This window comes from Thunnus thynnus, chromosome 20 (assembly GCF_963924715.1).
Source record: "Thunnus thynnus chromosome 20, fThuThy2.1, whole genome shotgun sequence".
Classification (NCBI taxonomy): domain Eukaryota; kingdom Metazoa; phylum Chordata; class Actinopteri; order Scombriformes; family Scombridae; genus Thunnus; species Thunnus thynnus.
Window position 1 is genome coordinate 16,873,017 of NC_089536.1, and position 21,650 is coordinate 16,894,666.

Here is a 21,650-nt window from a genome sequence, read left to right on the forward strand (position 1 = left end):
AAAAAAGCCAATGTGTAATCAGGGACAAAACACATATATTTAACTTGATAACTCCAAAGAGAAAGATTAGCCACAAAATACCAGAAAGTGAGGTTTCAAAGGCAGAAACGTAGCAGGTGATGTAATCTCTATAATCCCATGAAACTCTCAAAAACACATAGAGATTATGAACATTTTTTGCAAAGGATCAGTACAGATCTGTAACTACTGGCCTACATTTAAATGCACCATCAATAAATTGACTATGGCAGGTATGGTTTAACTTCGAGTAAATATCACCAAATGTGAAGGAATTTAAAATGATGAAACCTGATTAGTTAGTTGGATCTCTCTAAAAAACACTTCAGTTTTTCAAACAACTACATTACTACATCTGTTAAAATAATGAAGCATTGAATGTCCAAATTGCACTTTTAACTGTCTGAGGTTCACTGCAGGCAAAAAATACATATCAAATACTCTTTAGTATATGGATGAGGTCATGGTTCAGAGGCACAAGAGCACTTACACCTACTGTCCTCTTTGAAAACACACACACACACACACACACACACACACACACACACACACACACACACACACACTCCTGCCCTTTGTTTTTGGACCACCCCTTTTTTCTTGGACCAGCAGTCCAGTTAGTTCCTCTCCTCACTCTGATCCGCTGCAGTGAGCTCTCTCCCACAGACGTGCAGATACCAACTGTCATGAAAGAGAAAGGTAGACACTTTACGTTTGTGTGTGTGTGTGTGTGTGTGGTACAGAGACAGATAGAAGATAGTGTGACTGCTTGTGCATTTCGTGTTGTTCTTCACATACTTGTGATTTGTTAGCACTTGTTGTTAAGTTTACCTTTTCTGAAAGTCAAAAGGTCTCGTAGCTTCATCAGTGGTTCCATTTTCCTCCGGGGAAATGATCATTTCTAAAAATCTTTATCAATGTGACATTTTATAAGTGTTTTAAATGTCAGTGTTGCTTATGATTTTCTCAGCTGCTCTAAGTCTTAACTGCTCCTGCAAGTAGTGTTGTAATATTCTTGTGTTATACTTGTTATTAGTAATTTGATAAGGCTTGGTTGATATTTTGCTGCGTGAACGCTCTGGTATGTGCATTCTGAAAACAAAATTGTATTATTTTTGGCTGTACTTTTTATATTTTTGATCTGTTGGAAGAGAGTGATGATTCATAGAACTTTCCCAAATATAAAAACCAAATTTGGAGATAAAATCTATGGTTGCCAAATAGGGAAAAGTGCAAAGGCAGCTGTCACAGCTAATCGTAGAGCATTGTGGTTGGGTAAGACCAACATGTGATTTTAGCAATACTTCTTATTTAAGCCCTCTTTCGCCTTGATTCTTCTATTTTGCAGCAACGAGGGACACATAGATGTTCTATTGTGACTTAACTGCTGAAGTGACTCTCTCAGAGTGAAGTTATTTTCTCTTGCACAGCAGTAATAAGTGACATCACGTTGTGGAAAAAATGTTCTCACTCGTTTCACTTAACTAGCAGCTGTTAAGATGAAAGCCTCCAGCTTCTTGTCATTCTGATACTGTCTGATGGACACAAGAAACTCCAGGAGCTGCTGCACTGACAATGAACGACGGCCTATTGAGTTGCAGTTTTATTTGGGCTTTTACACCAATCTCACATCTCACAAGAACAGAGCTTTTCTTTTTTTTTCTTCTTTTTAGGTAGTGTTAGTAATTCTGACTCAAAGCTAATCATCTTTCCCCCTTTTTCAAAAAAATCTAGCAAGGTTTTGAAGCATACCTTACATTTCTACATCTCATCACTGTAAAATCTGTTAAACATCTACATACAACAAAATCTGGATACTTAATATAGATACTCCCTCACCCCCTTACACACACATAGACATGCATGTACACACAGATGCACTTTTTCATAGCTGGAGATAGTGGGTTGAGTGATTAGCTGTCGGTCTCAGGTTTCTCTCCATTTGCTGTCTTTCTAAATCTATCATTTGCTAATACTTAACACCATATCAGCTTCACATTCTGGGAGAGATCAAGAAAGACTGGAAGACATTTTGGACTTCTAACACGGGGCTGCACACGTCGGTTTTACCATTCGCACAAGAGCAAAAACCAAACACAAACGTACTGTATCTTGTACACATGGTACAACATTACAATGTTACAGACATTACACACACTACAGTGTAGTCTGTCCACATAAGTCACTTTATTCATTTTCAAACATTTCTAAACTGTAGCAGTGTGTGTGCGTGTCCCCATGACAAATAGCTTGCAGGCCTCTGTGTTGGCATCGCAGCTCTGTCATTAACAAATATCCAAGGCGCTCTAGGATAAAGGCCAGTTTGGCTGGGTTTTTTCTTCTAACTGTTGGAGTGCCATGTGCAGGATTTTGTTAAGTATGTCGGAGGTAATGCTTAGATCTTATTGCATATGTAATGACTAAAAACTAAGCCTGCATTACTTTTCTTTCTCTTGTTATGTCATCAAAGCTGTTTTTATGAACTCACCAACCAAAATACTTTTGTAACACTTTTCTTGACTGCATCCTGGCAAGATGCAAATGATGTGTCAGTCAACATGACCAAAACTGCTTGTTTGCTTATTTCATATGAAAAATCTTTTACATTATTTTAAGTGTAAGCTTTGTAGAAATCACATACCTGTTCTCAAGTTGTTTGCATGTTTATTAGATATGTTGCTTATAAGACTTTATTAGACCACATTAGTTCATTAGCTGGAGGATTACTGCTCTTTTTTCATTTTATTGAGCACTTTTCCATCACTCACAGTCTTCATTGCAGCAGTTGGCCTGTAGTGGAAGTTTATCATCACATGAACACTTCATAATGTTCACACCGGCTTAACTTCTGTCTCCAAAACTGTTTAATCAGTTACAGTGAACTTTATGTTAACCTTTCGGAAGCATGGTCTCGTAATCTAGTTTGTTGCGACATGCTTGTTACCATAGTGATAAATCTTTCCTGTTGTGGGGCAGACTTGAGGCCACATACCAATGGTAGTTGACTCAATTTTCTTAGTATTCACGAGGCTGAGTCGGGTAGTCAAAACAGGAATAAACTTCAAATTACGAAAACGTCTCCTCATCCAGCTGCGAGCATGTGGAAATCTGTCTGTTTAAGTTTGCACACAACTAATCCATGTCACGCCAGCTGAGATTATTTGAGGCACAGTATATTTCAAGTGTAGCTCTTAAAATACTCATAAGTGAAGTTGGGATTTTGCTTTTTTCTGAGAGGCATGACAGGTGTTTATTCCCACAAGGTGACAGCCGATAATAACCTGTGTTTGAACAAGAGAGAGTAACATAAAAAGAAAGATTAGCGTGTGCTGGACTGTGTATGAAAAAAGAAAAGATGAAGCTCATGTGTCTGTTTATCTATTTGTATGCTGGGTGTCCACACACTGAGAGACAAGGCGCTCTCGACGTGCCACATTCTTTCCTCTCTCTCCTCTGCTAATCACATTCAAGACTTTTCAAGTGGGCTGTGATTAGATTGTACAGGCGTCCACTGCTCCTGCCTCCCATTTAACATGAACGAGATAGAGGGAGAAGGAATGAGGCTGAGCTTTCTTCTCCAAAGACTACAGTATAACACAAGATTCGGCACCCAGGGGCCAACGTTCATGTGTAGCATTCCTTTTGATAGTGTTGCTGCTGTTGAGTTCAACTTTTTAACTCTCTGTTTGTCTTTCTGAGGTTTCCGATCACTTTGATTAAAGCCTCTACAGATTACTGTAACTGTGCGTGTGTTTCTGTGCCAAAGCAAAGCGTGTCTGCTCATTACGTTCTGTTACATAAGCACTGAAAGGACAATTCTGAGTGACTACTGTATTGTAATGAACTGCTCAGGCAGAAACAGGATAAACCTACTGGGTGGATTAGAGAGAGAGAGAGAGAGAGATTTGTTTACTCTGAGAAGACTGTTTTGAGTTTTCCAACCTCATGTATTGGAAAATAAAGCATAGATGCAGCTAATGTTGGACTAACACACAGCTAGGCATGAAATGTATTGATATGAGGGAGTAAAAATAAACATTTCATGCCCTGCTTTATCGGTCTAGACTTTTAAACTCCTGTGGGATACAAACATCACAGTGAGTAAATTACTAGCAGATTACACGAGGATTTATATGACTGTTACGTCATTAAAGCCAAACAAACTGAGTGGTATTGTTTTTAAATGCACAATTTGACCAAATTAAAAGACCAATCTGCTAAACTGTTTGTTTCAGGCACTTCAAACTCACATTTTACAAGACATGTTGTTGTGACAAATGATTCAACACTTACCCGATTCTTTTATTTCTCCCTGTCCTGTAGTGCTACACGCTCAGGATGAATGCCACCCGTGTCCCCGAGCAGGGAAGCGGCTCATCCAGTGCTTCAGATGTGGGGAACCGTGCAAAGGAGAGGTGCTGCGAGTCCAGGCCAGCCACTTCCATATAAAGTGCTTTACCTGCAAGGGTGAGCACCATTAATATGTTGATATTAAAATGTGTGGAGTGTCCTGCAGTCACACCTCAATCAGAATAGACTTCATATATTATCAAGAGATGGATTCTGAGAAATTTGAAAGCAATAAACAGAATTCCTTATTTTCAATTGAGACAAATTACTGGTTTTCTTGGATACATTCCTGATTAAATAACTTCCTTTTGCTCCAGATCACTGTTCACTGTAACATTAATGTCACTATTATGCATTTGTCTAGTGCTATACAGTTCATTAAGAGTGGATGTCTGTGGTGAGGTTTAATGTTAAATAAAAAATTAAACTTTGATGATACAGTGATGCAAATTTGTGTTGGTTTTAAAACCTAAAGTGACTCAGTTAAATGAAAAAATGTAACATTTTAGTAAAGTTTACATGCAGAACAGTCACACAAGTAACTCTTGACCCTTTAGGATGCACTAAAACATCTAGTTGTTCAGCTGGTTATATTTTAATTGAGCAGACTTTGCTTGTTAATCATTAGTGCCATCAAATTCAATTTATTACAAAATATCCTACATCCACAATGGGCTGTTGTTAAAACCTCCTGGTTTGTCAGACTGTCATCCACCGCAGTTACTCTGCTTCATGGAGAACATATTTCCCCAGCAGGCTATTGTCCTCACTAATCGACACTGACAAGCTTCTCATGATGTTGCCCTTTCATGGCTTTGCGACCATGTTTACAGCGCAGGGAAAACAAAGGCACTTTCAGAGCAGAGAAGCTTGCAGTATTTTAACAATGGGAAAACCTGGGGAATCGAATGAGACTGTTTGCTTCACCGAATCAGATTTGGCCACAAAGTGTTTCACTTTGAAGTGAATAAATTAGTATTAAAATAAGCCGCCAAAGGGAACATTAGTAAGGAATTAGTGACTACTCTTTTTGTTTCAGTGATCCAAGAAATTTTAACCAAAGTAAACTTAACCTTATGATGCAGAAAGGAGGGGAGTAACTATTGTCTTAAGGATAACAATAGTAACAATAATAAGTCAAGGAAAAACCACATCATTTGTTGGTCATTTCTACAAAACAATTCATCTCTATACTTAGAGAAATGTAAAAACATGTTTGTGTGTTTCACTCAGACTTAAAAATAGTATTCTTTCAAATAATGATGTGCATCCTGAGTGACTCAAGAGAGGAAATAGACCAGTATAAATCTGTCTTTGGCATTTGGGTACATTCTGTTGTGGCATAACAGTGACAGGTTCAGAGGGGTCGGAAATGGGTTTGGCGGGTATCGAATGGCAAGCTGAAAGAAAACACTGCCTCCTTGTCAGTAACTTGTCACTAGGCTGATCACAACACACATACACACAAATATGCTGACAGACATATACACAAAAAATGCACACAAATACAGAAACCCTGGTAGCAAAGAAAGGTCAAACAGCTCAAATAGCATTTATTTCAGCATGTTGAAATGATTGATTACGCAGATGTGGTCGCTGTTCATTTATCATTTTGACAACAGCCTATAAAAAGGAGACAACAAACTGTAAACTCGCACCTATTGTGAACTGCTATAATGTGAGGAAGTGCAATTAATACCTTGTTCACCAAAAAGAAGTTAATGTGTAATAGGATTGTGTAAGAGAAGTCAACATGGTCTAGTACATCATCACATGTTCTGTTCTGTTGTTGTTCAACCTTGTCATCTTTTTCTCTTTCTCCCTGCATGAACACATGTCTGCGTGCAGTCTGTGGCTGTGACTTGGCTCAGTCAGGCTTTTTCATGAAGAATGGCGACTACCTCTGTCCGCTGGACTTCCAGAGGCTTCACGGCACGCTCTGCAACAACTGTGGGGAATTCGTGGAGGGAGAAGTAGTCACAGTCTTGGGGAAGACTTACCACCCGGCCTGCTTTGTGTGCACCATTTGCAAGTAATTGTAAAAACATGCAAAAACAGACATAATACACATACCCGTACATGCAAGTGTGCTTTCATTTTAAGTCAAGTTTAATTTGGAAGATTTGGGGGAGTTTTAGTTATGAAAACATTTCCTGAAGGCAGGGTTATGACCTTTACATCTATGAAAATTATTTTCTCTCTTCTTCTGTTTCTCAGACAACCCTTTCCTCCAGGGGATTGTGTCACCTTCAATGGAAAAAACTGCCTCTGTCAGCGCTGTATTAGACCCTTGTCTCCAACTCCTAACGACATCAGCTGTTCTAATAGTAAGTCCTGGGAGCAGGCAGACCTGAGATGAGTGGCAGATTGCAAAAGGGGAGTTTTGTGTACTGACGTCTGCCAAAAGTGGTGTTAAATTCACCAAAGAGAGAAAACTGCAAAGAATTTTCAGATACCAAAGCTGCAGATTTTTGCTGTTGATTCTCAGTGGGATCAGAAGCATCAGCAACCCATTCACATTAAAAGGAGTAATTTTGATGTAGTGTTCTTATCAAAAACATTGATTAATGAGATCAAAGACTTTGATTCCATCCAGAGAGAATCAGTGGATTATGCACTCAACCCTGGCCAGCTGTGGTGTCTATGCCAGCTGCCTATATATTTAGTTTTATCCGATGCTGAGGAGTCAGTTAAGGTTGGCAGCACATCTGTCACCCTTTCTGTGAAAGCACCTAGATCATGTGGAGATGGAACCTTCACCCTTTTCTGTAGATAACATGCTATAACCCACAAACAAGAGAGTAAAGTGGCCTCCAGTGGATGTTCTTCCTGTAGAAATAATGTGTTTTACACATCTGATTATACTTGTATGCATGTAAATCTCCTTCCTTATGTTTTGAGGAGACGTTTTCACACTACATGATGTCACCTTTGTCAGGAATGTAGGCTAAAGATTGTCCCTAATTGCATTCTAACCTTCTACTGACACACTGGATTTTTTTCCTCTAAACACTGTGAGTTGACATTACCTTACAAATCCGGTCATCCTCCTGGGACCCTGCCAGGTCAATGACTCAATACTGACTAAGAGATTCAGTAGCACTCAACTCTCCACTTCAACTTGACCTTATTCACCTCACAACTATACATGCAACGGAGTTCAATAGATGATCCAGACTCACAAAGTCTCTGGATTAAGAGGATCTCTGTGAAGGACTGTATAGGGAGAAGAAACAGCACAGCTCCTCAAATACTCTTGTTCTGTAATGTCAGATGGACTTTCACTTGTAATACTCATATATATGTATAAACAATACATGAAGAAGAACAAATAAGGTAGTTTAACCTATGTGCAACTAGATAGGTACAATTGAGTGTTTTTTTTCCCAGGTGTGTCCCTACTTTCCCCTCATTTGATACAACGGTTTGCAAGAACAGTGAATGCATGTTCACAAATATGTAGAAAGACAACACTTGTGCATCCAATCAAATCTGTGCAGCTTCTGTGCAGCTTAATGCATTCTTTTTATGCATGAGTGAAATGAATCACATTTGTTTTGCATTCAAATTGGATGCATGTTACTGTATCTATTGTAGTCTCAGATCTGTTGTAAGCCTGACTCTTTAATAAGCACAATTTAAAAATAATTTTTAAAAAGCTAAACAAGCTAACAAAGCTAAAAAAGCTAACAAATGTACAATGTTGATGCTTAATTATTATGTATGTGTTTGTGTGTGTGTGTGTGTGTGTGTGTGTGTGTGTGTGTGTGTGTTGCCAGGCTGCAGTGGTTGCGGTAGAGAGATCAAGAATGGCCAGGCTCTGTTAGCCCTGGGTAGCCAGTGGCATCTTGGCTGCTTCAAGTGCAAAGCCTGCAGAAGAATGCTGAGTGGCGAATACATCAGCAAGTAAATACAAATATATCTTACATACTTGTTTCTCATTCATGATCCTCTCTCTACCTTCCCTTAATTTTAAACCAGTGAAAGATATCAGGAACACGTGTCTGCTTTTTCAAGGATTCAGTGATGACAAAACACGCATTATTTTCAGTATATTCTTAATGAGAAAAGTTTGAATTATTATCAGTCGCAACTTATACATATCAGATGTGAATATGTGTCTCTTCATGTTTTTAAAAAAATTTTTTTTACCTTTCAGGGATGGTGTTCCGTACTGTGAAAGGGACTACCAGATTCAGTTTGGGGTACAATGTGAAGCATGTCAGAAGTTCATAACAGGGAAAGTCCTGGAGGTGAGGAATGTTTCTCTCAGTGAGGAGCCTTATTGTGTATGTATTCAGGATCATATACGTCTGAATCAAAAGTTCTCTATAAATTGATCATTTGAGACAGAACAAGCGTAGGAGGAATCATGCTGATACTGTACAGTCCATGTTGCCACAGCAACTGAAGAGTCATTTCCTACATTCATTTAAATTTATGCTGTCTAGTGAATGTGCAGATAAATTTAATCAAAGTCACTGAGGCCATATATGAACTATGCATATGCATCCTGTTGCTCTGTGTCGCCTTGAGTATTATATGTACATTATTGTATATATTGTATTTATGTACATTATTGCTCTTGATACAGTAATAAGACTTAACTTGATAAACTGTAATATGCACCTTTTATTCAATTCATGTATTTATGCAGTCTATCTGAAGCTTTTGCCTTTCTCAATATCTGCTATAGGCAGGGGACAAACATTATCACCCCAGCTGTGCAAGATGCAGCCGATGTGATAAAATGTTCACAGAAGGAGAAGAAATGTATCTGCAAGGTTAGTTTGAGAGTGTCACTCTGTGAGTACACATCCACTCATAGTCAGGTTATAGATTTGGGGTTGGATGAATGCATAAATTCAACGTTTAGTTTGTGTAAAAATACTGAAATGTTCAGTGATGTAAATGTTCTCTGTTTACTTTTTGACTTTTTGCCATAACGGCTGCAGTAGCTAACTGTCTCTGCTTTTAAAGGTTCAACAGTGTGGCACCCGGACTGCAGAGACAGCAGCAGAACTGAGGAGAGTTACAGGGTAAGACTTTACAGAAATAATCCTTAATTTAACACTCAACTTTGTTTCTAAGTGTGAAATTCATTTAAATATGTGTAAGAGGCAACTTTCTTGCACATTCAAAATCACAGATTTGTATCACGGCAATGTCAAAATGGTACAATCTAATTCATATAACTTTTTGAAATAAGATAAATATTGAGCTGTTAAGAGGATGCGACTGTGATCCTTGTGTAAATTGCTGTCCTACATGTTAAAGACTTTTATCTGAGTAATGTCATTTCTTTACACACTCTCCCTTCTTCCCAGGTTGGCAGACCCAAAACACCCCTTGATTTCTTTTTCCCCCCACATGAACTGAAGGTTAATATTCTGAGCAGGCCTGCAGTTTGATGCTTTTCTAGATTGAGTAGGCTGTAATCTCATGGTTTGAGATTAACTGCACTCGCTTGTTTCACATGCAACACGAACACTTTGCTCACCAGGCTGGCCAATTAGATATTGCGTGCCAATTCTAGGAGGCAAAAAGAGGACACAATCACGTTTTGATACAGTGTATTGAGTACAGTTCCTTCTTAGGACATTTAGTTTTTGCATCAAAGCATGGTTAAGAGGAGCTTTTAATCTGCAGAGCACCTGTACAGTATATATTATGTGTAATTATTATTACATTTTAGTCATAGCACAGTGCTGCATGCTTGGCTGTTTCATCTACTGGTATCTGCACAGTTTAATATACATAGTGTATTGTTTCTCTATTAAATATTGATACAACTTAATGTTAGTTCTGTACATAAAAGAGTTTGATTGATATCATATCATTGTTAGGTGCAAATAAATTTAAAAAAGTAAATAAAAAAAGGTTGAAAATTGTTTTATTGTATAGTGTCAGGCCTGTATACTGTATACTGCTGCAAACTGGTCCAGATGTGTGGACCAAGGTGTGTGAACAGTAAAGAGAGCTGACCGTCTACCAACACCTGAAGAAGTAGAAACTGCTGTTTCTCAGTGAAAACATCAAACTAACGCAGCTGTTTTTTTTTCCCCATCAGCCCATTAGATCCTCATCTGAGAGCTCCTCTTCCAGACCGGGCTCGTGCACTCCAGGAAGCCCCGGTCGCACTATATGTGTAAGTTGTAGTGACAACATCTGCTCAGCATCTTCCCTGGTGCACGATTCACCGTGGGTTGATTTACATTTCATTTACCCATTATTCATACAGGGGAATCACGTCGACAAAGTGTCTCTCTATTTTGACAGTAATTGAATAAACACATTTAGGAGAATCGCTAATGTGAAAATAAAAAAACATTTAAAGAACCTTAAATTTCTCTGTAAACACATTTTTCAACTTTACCTTGACTGATCGGAACTAGTTTTATTTTGCCTGAGAGAACAACGTTATTTCAATTGTGGTTGACTGATGCCATTTAAAATGTATCCATTCAATCATTAATGTACTGAAAATCAACCACACATTGAATAGAAATTTAGATTTATTTGCTCTATCAATTTGAATGCATTGGCAATTCAGATTGTATTTGAATTGGTATTTTTTTTAAAACCCAGTGCCGTCAATGTCCTTTTGTATCCTCTGCCCAGTCTTTTAGGATCTATGTTGGTTTATCCTGTTGGTTTATAGTACGGAATATACTTTACTCCCATCAAAACACCTCAAAATATGAGCCAAAACCAAAAAAAAACCTATTGAAACAGTGAATGATGTCATAGATAATCATTTTACAGACTAATACAGTCTTTTCACTTCACGTGCCAAAGTCAGACCAATGTGGTGTTGTGGGATTAAAGTTTCATTCCTCCCTGAAGTGATGTAATAAGTAACTTTTGACCTTTCACTTGACTTAACTGTGCTGCTCCCTCTGTGTTTCCATCCTCCCCTCTCCTCCCTGTGCTGGTCTCAGGCAAAAGTAGATAATGAGATCATTGATTACCGAGACTTAGCGGCAATTCCCAGAGTCAAGGCTATATATGATATAGAGCATCCTGATATGATATCCTATAAGACTGAGAGAGACAACTCCTCTGCTTTGGACAACAAAGGCAACAGACAGGAGAGGCAGAGCTCTGCAGAGGTAACGTCATTTAGTGCTCCGCCTTATATCCAGTGACATGTTTGTGTGTCATTTTTTTGGTGTTTTTTTTTTTTCTCTCTTGATTTGACTTATGAGTCAAACCAAGTGAAGTGTTGTTTTGTTGCTTTGATATTTAATTGTGTTTGGCCACAAATACAAAGACATCCATATGAAAAACTGTGCATATGTGTCTTTCAGTATGTTTTGAGCAATAGAGTTACAACTTTGAATTTCTATAATAAGAAAATACTTTGAATGTATAAGTCAAAATCATGGCAGATTTATAGAATACACTTATATTGTACATTTTTAAGAATTTGGCTGATGCTCACATAAAACAAATTTAGTAAAAACTACTTAATTAGTTGAACCTAACTAAGGATAATTAGCCAAAAGTGCCATTACAATTAAATCCCATAGCTCCTTTCCTTTCATATGTCCGTCCTCATGTGAAAACCTCATAACTCCGGGTTTGATTTTTTCATGTTTCAAATGAAGGATTGCAGAGTTAAGAATAGTCTATTATACGTCTTCCTCTTATATAAAACCTCTTAAAAATCCCTCTGAATAAACTGAGAGATGCATAGTGGTTGGGATAAGGTCGTTTATCTTCAGATTTGATGAGTTTAGAGTTACAAGGTTTTCACCTGAAGTGACAATATGTTGCGTTTCTTTCAAATGAACACAAATGTATGATTCAGTTAATATATTGCTTGTTTTTTTATTGTTTTTTTTTAATTTTAGTCACCAGGAAATGCATCTGAAACCACAGAGGTAAGTATTTTTTTAAGTTAACTGTTCATAGTGTTAGAACAGGCTGATAGAAATACTGTGACATCAGGTCACTTATGTATCAGACCCCCGTTAAACTCACATTTATGTACAAGCACATTTTTATCTGTTTTGTGTTTTACATTCATACTACACCCTTTCTGTCTTTTTTGGTTTTCAAGGAGAGTTTTGAAATGAGAAAGTGCATACCAACATCCACAAGCCATGGATCTTTCGGAGTTCATGCATCGTACAATCGTCACAGCTACACTCCAACTCTGTCCAGATCACCACAACATTTCCACCGGCCGGGTAAGAAGAGTAAAATCCTCTCTATCTTCTTATCACCTTTGTAATGACACTGATCCCCCTCTGCTCACCTTTTCTCTGTTTCACCTCCTCTTCCTTTACAACTCTTTCCCTGCACTCCTCCCATTTGACCTCTTCTTTCCTGGAATAACGAGCAGGGTTGGTGCTTTCTCCTCCTTTATTCTCTGGCAACAATGACCCCTGCCCCACTTCCCCTTTATGTCACCACTTTCTCCCTCACACCAAAGGTAAGCTCCCACTCCTCTGCCACCCTTTTATGCACCTCTTCTCCCCTTCTGGCATTTTCTCACTGTCTATTATCTTTAATATTTCCCATTCAACACCTATATTTAATGGAAACAGCACTTTATGCAAGGGTTGTAGAAGAATTTCTAGTTCCTCTAAATTACTAGCAACAAAAAGGTCAAAGGTTAAAGCTCTTTCAGAGTGTTTAACACAAGCAGAGGAGGATGGCACAGGCAGATACAATTTTTGAAAAAAAAGTCATACATTTTCTATTTTATTGGAAACATTGAGCCATCTAGTGGTCAAAGTTTAGTGAGACTGTTCATAGCTTTACTATAGAAAACACACAGCAGTTTACTATTTACCATATGTACTGTACCACCAAACATCTTTCCTTTCTTTTTTTTCTTCCCTGTTATGCATATTCTGCTTCACCATACTTCTTTCCCCTCACTGCGCCCACAGCTCACTACATTAAATTCTTTCACAGAAAAAAGAAAAGCTTTCCATGAACCTCAGAGTCTGTGGTAACTCTATATCGATGTAGGTATTTATAACTTGATGGATTACATAAATGCCTGCTCTTTACTCACACATCCCTGTAAGCTGTGTCTATTTATAGCAGGAATGAAGGTTCTGTGATTTTCTAAAGCCTGTTTTATCATGTGTATGGAAGAGATATGACAAGCTTTGACCAGAAATAGCTGGCATGTGTTTTCAGTGGGAGCTGAAGATCACTCACAACACACTTAGAACCTGCAGGGACTTGATTTCTGTGTCAGAGTCTCTATTACTCAACCTATTTAAAACCTTAAATTCTTAAAATGACCTCACTGATAAAAGTCAGCTCATTTCCAGGATGCGACAATTATATGAAATTAAATTAAACTTACTATATTTAAGAAAAGATTACCACACTTTTTGTAAATCTTAAGAGTAACTTAACACTAAATCCACTTTTTTGAGTGAGTAAATTATGTTTACAGACACTTTATTATACTATCAATTTATTCTGGTCCCGATCTATAGTCTGCATTGCCATTGCATTATTTGTCTTTTTTCAGAGAAATTTGAGTAATTATGTCCTCCAACTAAAATGAAATCTGTGATGTTGCCTTGTCCACCAAGTCTAAGGCATTTTTCAATGTAATGTGCAGCTACTGTGTAATATTTCAAATATCTGCTGACCCTGCATTCTTTTGTATCTGCAGAACAGGGCTTCAACATGTACAGAAGGCCTCCAATTTACAAACAGCAAGGTACTTTATGACGTTTTCATCTTTCAATTAACCTTTTAAAACGTTCCTATGAAAACTGCTTGGAGAAGTAAAATATTATTTTTTAAAGCTATCTATTGTTATCTCAGATGAGTTTTTTTTTAAAGAATGTGAAATGTATTCTTTTACAGTCTTAAGTTACAACATTGATTTATTCTCATTGTCTGAACTCTAATTACACATTTTTTGTAACACTTCATTTTGGATAAAGTCAGTAAAACATAATTATAAATATACAGCACTCAGTTTAAGTTAAAGGCAAAATTATCAGCAAAAAAGAACTTTCATGTTGTGCTTCAATTATAACCAATTGTACACTATTGATGCTATCACTGGTATATCTTTGTGTTTTTGTTGTCAGATGACTCCTGTCAGATAGCTTTGGTTGGTTGGACCAAAAGACACAAGGGCAGCCAAGGACTATTTGAGTCCCTGAGCAGGATTTGACCCCACAATGCCCCACTATATAACTATATACACCATATGGTCACACAGCAATGTAGTGTAGTATAGTCAGTACACTGTACAAGGCATTTACTATAAGCTACAGGTAAACATGCAGTACACTAACCTATTTAACCCAATATGTTGCCATTAAGTAAAAATTTAAAAGTAAAAAAATGCTTTATTGAAAATGTGAATATAAAAATAGAGCAGTACTGAGAAGTCAGTTTTACACAACAATTAGTAAAAGGCTAAAAAAAGCACATGTCAAGGTATATTTTACTCACTAAGTCTGATCTAATTTGGGCAAAGAGCCAAATCAGACTGTAAATCTTCTCATGATGAGCTAATCTATCTGCTGTTTCACTTTCACACAGATGATCCAAATTCCTCTCAAACATCCTCTTTGCCTGGATACGGTCGAAGCGGCCTCAATCCGGTAAGAACAACATGACTGATACCTTATTCTCCCTTTAGAATGATTGTATAAAGCTACTGCCTTGATTCAGTGGGCATATATCTATTAACCATCTATTTTAAAAATCTATTTAAGTAGATCTATAATAAACAGAGGTAACATTTCCCCTGAGAAGTCACTAAGGCTAGACTATAGTGCTGACTCTAGACTTTGGGGTACTGAATCCAGGAAAACTGAGAAAAAAAAATCTATGTTTCATATGTTTGCTTCTCATTAAGCCACGGTCAGCTGATTTCTCCATGTACAACGGTGACAGATTCAGAGGTAAGTATGCAGACACCCCTTCCTGCTCTTTCATAGATGCTATTAATCATCACAATGTTTACGCAGTTGATAATAGTTGAAAAACTAATTGTGTGTTGCTCGTCTTTTCCCTTTTCCCTTGCCTTTCAGATGTTAAGGTATGTGAGAGGAACTGGCTGGGGTTTTATGTGATCTAAATCCCTGGTCATGCCTTATTTTACTGTTTACTGCATTTCTGAAGCACTGTGAGCTCACTGTGTGCAGAATACAATTAACTTATATCACTTCCTTAATTTATGTGTGACATAACTGACTCTGACTGACTTATGTATGTCTAACTGAATCTTATTAATATACTTTGCTTGCAGTAACTTAGCCATCTGGCTTTTAGCTTCTAAGTGATTCATCTTGCTGGGACATTTTCCCATTGCATGTGTTTGCTTCATTCTGTAGCTCTTCCATGACGGTCAACATCCATTAATACGACTGGAAAGAGGAGTGTCTATGCCTAATTTGTTGGAACCAAAAGCAAGTATTATTTGTATATTCATGTTTAATTCTCTGCAGAGCTGCATGTGTGCTAGAGGAGAGTTTACCATGCAAATACTTAGCATGTTCTGTACATTTAATCACTTTTAAAGGCTGCACATAAGATTAACAAAAGTATACTCCAGTGCTGAATTCTGGTTCCTGAGATTTAAAGGACAACTTCATCATCAAATTTCATTTATAAGAGTATACTGTACTTGTAAATACACTGAGTCTTTTGACAAAAGCTAATAGAAGCAGGACCTTGACAATCTTTTCCTTATTCTTATATACATTAACTGTGCAGCTCTTACACAATACTGCAGATGCATATTTGCATGGTACTTGATGTTCTAACTTCATCTGTCATCTCAGTAGCTTATAACGTGTTGTATATGTGCAACAGATCATGCGTAGGTTGTATAGTGTCTGTAATTATCAGCTTGTAAAGCATTCTCAACCAGCCTTTGTTGTGTCAAGGTCTACCCGTATGAAATGCTCACAGTTGCCAACAGAGGACGAGTGAAGCTTCCCAAGGAGGTTGACAGAACAAGACTGGAGGTACAGTAAAAGCATTCTTACAATGTGACACAATTCTCTTTTTTTTTCTTTTTTACATGAAAACTGACCTCTTTTCTTTTTTTCTTTTTTTTTTTGTCTGTACTTGAACACTGGCAATGGGAAGAAAATTTGCTATTAGTTGAATAAAACATAACAGCTTCATTGTGTATGTACTGAAGCTTGCCTTTTTAAAAATAAATGCTAGACCTTGTGTAAAATACTATGCATAACATAGTAACCAATAACTTAGAGCAGGATGTTGATTAATTCCTTGACAGTGCTGCTGAAAGGTTTTCCATAAAAACAAGATGACATATTCCATTTCAGTCAAATCTACAGTACAAGTTTTATTATAGAATAGAAAATGTCATCCACATGCAAGCTTTTAAACTTGAATTCTTATCTTATGGGCTACAAACCATCTACACCATAATCTATTATTGAGCTTTTGTGCAGCCTTTCCACAGTAACTTTGTTCTTCTATTTTCTCCTGCTCTCCTTTGCAGCGTCACCTCTCCCCGGATTCATTCTTTGAGATCTTTGGTGTGGATATACAAGAATTTGACAGACTTCCACTTTGGAAACGTAATGACATGAAGAAGAAGGCGAATCTCTTCTGAATGCTGCCTCATGCATGTTTTTATTCATTGTTAATATGCAGTATGTGTCAAGTTTTGATGACCCCTTATATTTATTTCTTTGTATTTGACACAAAAATTAGAAATCGTTTGCCTAAGAACAGGACAAACTAGATCTTTACAGGGACACAGTACTATGTTTCCCTATTAGTCTTGGTAGGCCATTGTTATGAATGATGAATGCATTTATAATACCTCAATGCAGACATGAACACAAGTACTCAGCTTAGTCTAGCTATAGTCTTGGCTTCGGTAATAGGTAGCCATTATTATTTGTCTTTCCTATGTCAGCCCTGTCTCCCCAGGAATTATGTTCATATTGGACGATTCAGCTGAATTCAATTTATTTGCCCATTCATCATAAATCCAACATGTAGTGTGGCATTTATTTACCATGACAAAAAGTGAAAAATATGGAGAAAGGGTAAAAAGTAATGTTTCTTCTTTGAGACTTTGCATCCTGTTTCAGACCAACCGTTTATGTTGACTTTTGTGACATTTATTAGTGAAGACAGTCTTTCCTTAACCTTCCCTAACCTTCCCCAACCTGAACAATGTGATCTTTGTACTGCTGGTATGTTTTCACTCTACTGATGGGGGCGCCAGATCAGCAAAATGCTCATACACTGTATTGTTCAAGAATGATTGTGCAAAACCTTAGATTATGTTCAGTGACAAAGTTTTCAAGGACAACCAACGTTGTAATTATTCCTAAAATATCTGCAATTGGCAACTACAAGATGATGGACAATGTATGGTCAAGGTTAAGCACCCAAAACACTTGCAGTTTAAAGCTAAATCACAAGAATTTATCATGATCTACTTTTATGCATGAAAAATGTTAAAACAGGCTGGAGACTCATAAAATAAAAGATTGCCATAAGCCTCACTAAAGCATTAGTGTATGTTTCTGCTTGCCTTCAGGTTGAGTATTTAGGTTATTGTTGGTGTTTAAGTGTCTGTGACACTCATATCTAAAATGGTTAGACTGCCCCACATAAAATCCTTTGTAGAACATTAATATTACCTTTTTTGAACATTTATTCCCATGATGCTTGATGTATAGTGCAGTGATTGGGTACATTAAATTAGCATAACCTGTCATCGAAGCAGTCATCCCTGATAACTGAACTGTATGCATTTCACCCATGTTGTCATTGTCACTATATGATATTATATTTTTCTTAATTAGTCGAAACTTACTTTGGTTGCATCCTGGTTACACAAACAACATGTTTAAGCACAAAACTGAGACATCTTTGAGAATGTGGATTTTTATGTCAAAATTATCACTGACAGATGCTTTACTGGAATATAAAGGAATAATTAAGATGATTTCACATTTATTTCTGTTTTATGTATCACCCTGACTCAGCTTTGGTAAATATACTCTATGTTATACTGACATCGCTGTCCCAGCCCAACACCTTAAGCGCCCTAAATAAAATCTTGCACTTCTTACAAGTTGAGTAAATTAGTGACTTTTTATTGATAAGATGAATGAGGTTGTGTATGTACATAGTGGTATTTGTTTTGAGCACATATCTCTCTGCATAATTTCAAGATTTTGGCCTGTTTCCCATGAGAATCTTACAGGGTGGAACATCAATTGAAAAAATTTCATTTTTCACTTCAAAAAACCTGCTCATGATGACAGACATTCTTGATCTGGTTATCTGTACTCTGCAGAGATACCGTCATGGTTATTACTCTCTCTGGATGCATTTCTAACAAATTTCAATCACAATCAGGAATGAATACACTGTTAGAAATGCAATCTTGAATATGAAGTGGCTGAAATTCTAATTACCCGACTTTCCTGTCCTCCTGTCAAAAGCAGGAGATAGTACGCCTAGTTTTAGATGAACAGCTTCAAGGAGGAACGCAAGAAAAAGACAATAAGTGTTTCCACACTCCCTTGTCAGTTCTATTTTTATAATATCATAATGCTACCCACTGTAATGAAATAAATATGGTAGTTAGATTTTCTTATGTGAGTCTAGGTGTTCAGTTTTGGTAAGACTGATGAGTAAAACGCAAAATAACATTTTATAAAATCAGCTGATCATCTGTTTGGCTCTGACTTATTTGTACAATTTGCATTTTTAATAAATCTCTTAACTTGGACCCACCCACTGAAAATTTAAGACCAACAGATGGTGCTCTCGAGTCTGGAATCAATTCATTCATGCACTGAATTGCTCTGCATATTTAAAATTAACACCTGTCAAACTTTATGAAAGTTTATATTTGAGCAGTATATCTGAGGCATCTTTATATTACTTAAATCTTTTAAAGTGCCACTGAGTGGTAGTAGTAGTGGTAGTAGTAGTGTAAAAACAGCCTCCATCACAGTTCCTTTGTTTTTTAACTTATATAGGTTCTCATAACAAGACAAGTAGGATAATTTAAGCAAATTAGACCATCATAAAATGTATTATGTTCATGTTTTGCTTATTCTTCTCAACTATTGTTTTCATGTATATTACAGCTATTACTTTTGAGATATGAGATGAAATTGATAGACTGCTCTTTTAGTGTTACCACATTACTACTCTCATTTGTTTGACATTTTACTATAATAATAGATCATAGGGAAAGTCTCTGTCTACTTTTTGGAGCATTTTATGGCCTTCGCATACACACACTCCATGAGAGGTCAAATAATGAAGGTGTTAGAGTCATCTTAATAGAAGCCCTAGTTTGGCTGTCTCATTTCCATCGGGAGTCATGTGTTTTGTCTGTTTTAACAGGGGTTGAAAAAACTTTTTTTTAATGCTGAAAAGAAATGTGCTGAATTGCCAAGAATAACAAAGGTTTTACAGACAGTTACCTTTCTTCCTTTGGTTCCTTGTCCTGTTGTTGTGGACTTTGATGATTAGCACACCAGAAAGAAAAACAAGTATCAGCCAAAGAAACAACTTCTACTAATAAATAGAGTAAGCTGAATAAATGTAGCCCACTGTCTGTCTTTTCATTTCGGAATGAAAAATATTAGCTCAGGCTAACATTGATATAATATCACAATTTAACATGGAAGTTGGCATTTGTTATCATGGGCTCTTTAAAGGCCACCCAGCTTGAGCCAAAGTATGGGAGATTTTCAAGGCTTTCTATTGGACGGCTCAAGACACAGCCTCCACTGTGGGCGTGTCGTTGCTTGTGATTGGTCGACACCGCTGTCGCTCACCGCCCCACTCTCTCCTGAGCACCTCCAGACTGGATGTCCGGCCCAAGCGAGGATTTTCACGAAAACATCAACCGCAGACTGCGCTTCAGTGCCAGCTGGAAGGGTGCTACGACGGACGGACGGACGGGACCCGACGCTATGGACCCGACGGCGTGACAGCTGAGTCGATGGCGTTGCTAAAGTTGGATAATGTTTGGCCTTGAACCGTGATATTATTAATATGATATGCATTTAACGGCAATGAATGCGGTATCACTTGTTAGATAGGAAGACGAGAGAGAGACAGAGGAGAGAAAGAGAGAGAGAGAGGGGCCAAAGTGGACTCCCTCCCTCGGTTGCGCCGTTCCGCCCGATGGAGGCTGACGGGACCTTTGCAGTGAGCTCGAGGCCCGGAATGTCACCTGTGAAACGTCGACACCTGGCTAAACAACGTAATTAAGGAAAACACTTCGCTTTCGACGACTTATTTGACAACTTCTTAGTGAGCCTGAATTCAAAAGCAAAAAGTTCGCAGGTCAACGTTAGCTGCGCGAGGCAACCCCTCGAGCAAGATGAGTATTATAGATATGACTTAAAGTGAGGTTATTCACCGCCTCAGGTAAGCTAGCACAGGTGGACAACACGCCGCAACCTGTTTATTGGACATCGGGTTTGTTCTAGAAAGTTGACATATTTCGCCACCAGCAAGTTGACTCCCAACCCCTTTTGGGCTCCGAGAATCGAGCGGTTTTGTCTCTCCAACAAGGACTTTCTCTTTTTCTTTTCTTTTTTTTGGAGGGGGGGACATTTCATCAAGTGTTCTCAATCAACCATGTCATTCAAAGACAACCCCTGTCGGAAATTTCAAGCCAACATTTTCAACAAAAGTAAATGTCAGAACTGCTTTAAGCCCCGGGAATCACATTTGCTCAACGACGAAGACTTAAATCAGGTAAAAATACAAACAATTACTTTTTAAAATATTTGAATAATTGTATTTCATTTATGTGATGTTGTCTGTATAAGCCATATTCATGGGAAGGGAAATGCTCTTTTCTATCTTTCCTTTTGATGTGCACATTTCAAACGGTTTGTCGTGTGTCAATAGACCGTGAAGTGCAAAGGTTGGGTTAATTGGACATAATTAGTTTCTAGCCCAAGGGCGCATATTGACCTTAATTCATGCAGATATAGGCCTCCACCCAGCCCCATGCCTTCCAGCACAGTAGCCCACTCTCAACCACTTCTGTTGAATCATTTGGGTTGGAGTTATTTATGTGACACGTTTTAAAAGTTCCATAAGTGACCTTCCTTTTGTCATTTTTCCTTATTCTCCTTTCTTTGGCACACTGTTGTCTTCCAAATACCCAAACGAACCTACACAAGTTCACTCCCAAAGGCACTAATGATGGGATACTGGGAGGCTGTCCAAATCACATTGTTGTGTTCCATATAATCATCACAAATGGAGATATTCCAATAATACTTCCTGTTGGACTGTGTTGT

The 21,650-nt window shown here is 37.7% G+C and overlaps 2 protein-coding genes across 8 annotated transcripts in view; both read left to right on the forward strand.

Annotated features, from left to right (window-relative positions):
* The first annotated feature begins 618 nt into the window (after window positions 1-618).
* Window positions 619-18,439, forward strand: LOC137171775 (actin-binding LIM protein 1-like). 3 transcript variants are annotated; one of them, XM_067575893.1, is made up of 20 exons: window positions 619-717; window positions 4,342-4,485; window positions 6,217-6,400; window positions 6,586-6,695; window positions 8,148-8,274; window positions 8,528-8,621; window positions 9,065-9,152; window positions 9,349-9,407; window positions 10,439-10,516; window positions 11,310-11,480; window positions 12,225-12,254; window positions 12,434-12,563; window positions 12,719-12,808; window positions 14,018-14,065; window positions 14,905-14,966; window positions 15,224-15,269; window positions 15,399-15,406; window positions 15,702-15,776; window positions 16,257-16,337; window positions 16,844-18,439. In XM_067575893.1, exons 1-20 carry the CDS (start codon window positions 705-707, stop codon window positions 16,955-16,957), a joined length of 1,752 nt encoding a protein of 583 aa, XP_067431994.1. In that variant the 5' UTR covers window positions 619-704; the 3' UTR covers window positions 16,958-18,439. The 3 variants fall into 3 exon arrangements, 1 of the variants encoding a protein (XP_067431994.1); XR_010924816.1 differs by lacking the exon at window positions 16,844-18,439 and adding an exon at window positions 9,696-9,749 and having other exon boundaries at window positions 15,399-15,776; window positions 16,257-16,299; XR_010924817.1 differs by lacking the exons at window positions 12,719-12,808; window positions 16,844-18,439 and adding an exon at window positions 9,696-9,749 and having other exon boundaries at window positions 15,399-15,776; window positions 16,257-16,296.
* Window positions 18,440-20,190: 1,751 nt separating this feature from the next.
* si:ch73-103b11.2 (protein outspread) overlaps window positions 20,191-21,650 on the forward strand; it is a 49,914-nt gene continuing 48,454 nt past the window's right edge. For 4 of the 5 annotated variants that reach the window (XR_010924982.1, XM_067576896.1, XM_067576900.1 and 1 more), the window contains exon 1: window positions 20,191-21,096. Coding sequence is in view for 4 of the 5 variants with exons in the window: in XM_067576896.1 (XP_067432997.1) it covers window positions 20,977-21,096 (120 nt within the window). In the remaining variant the exon portion in view is untranslated. The remainder of the gene's footprint in view (window positions 21,097-21,650) is intronic. The other variant, XM_067576897.1, reaches the window with a different exon arrangement.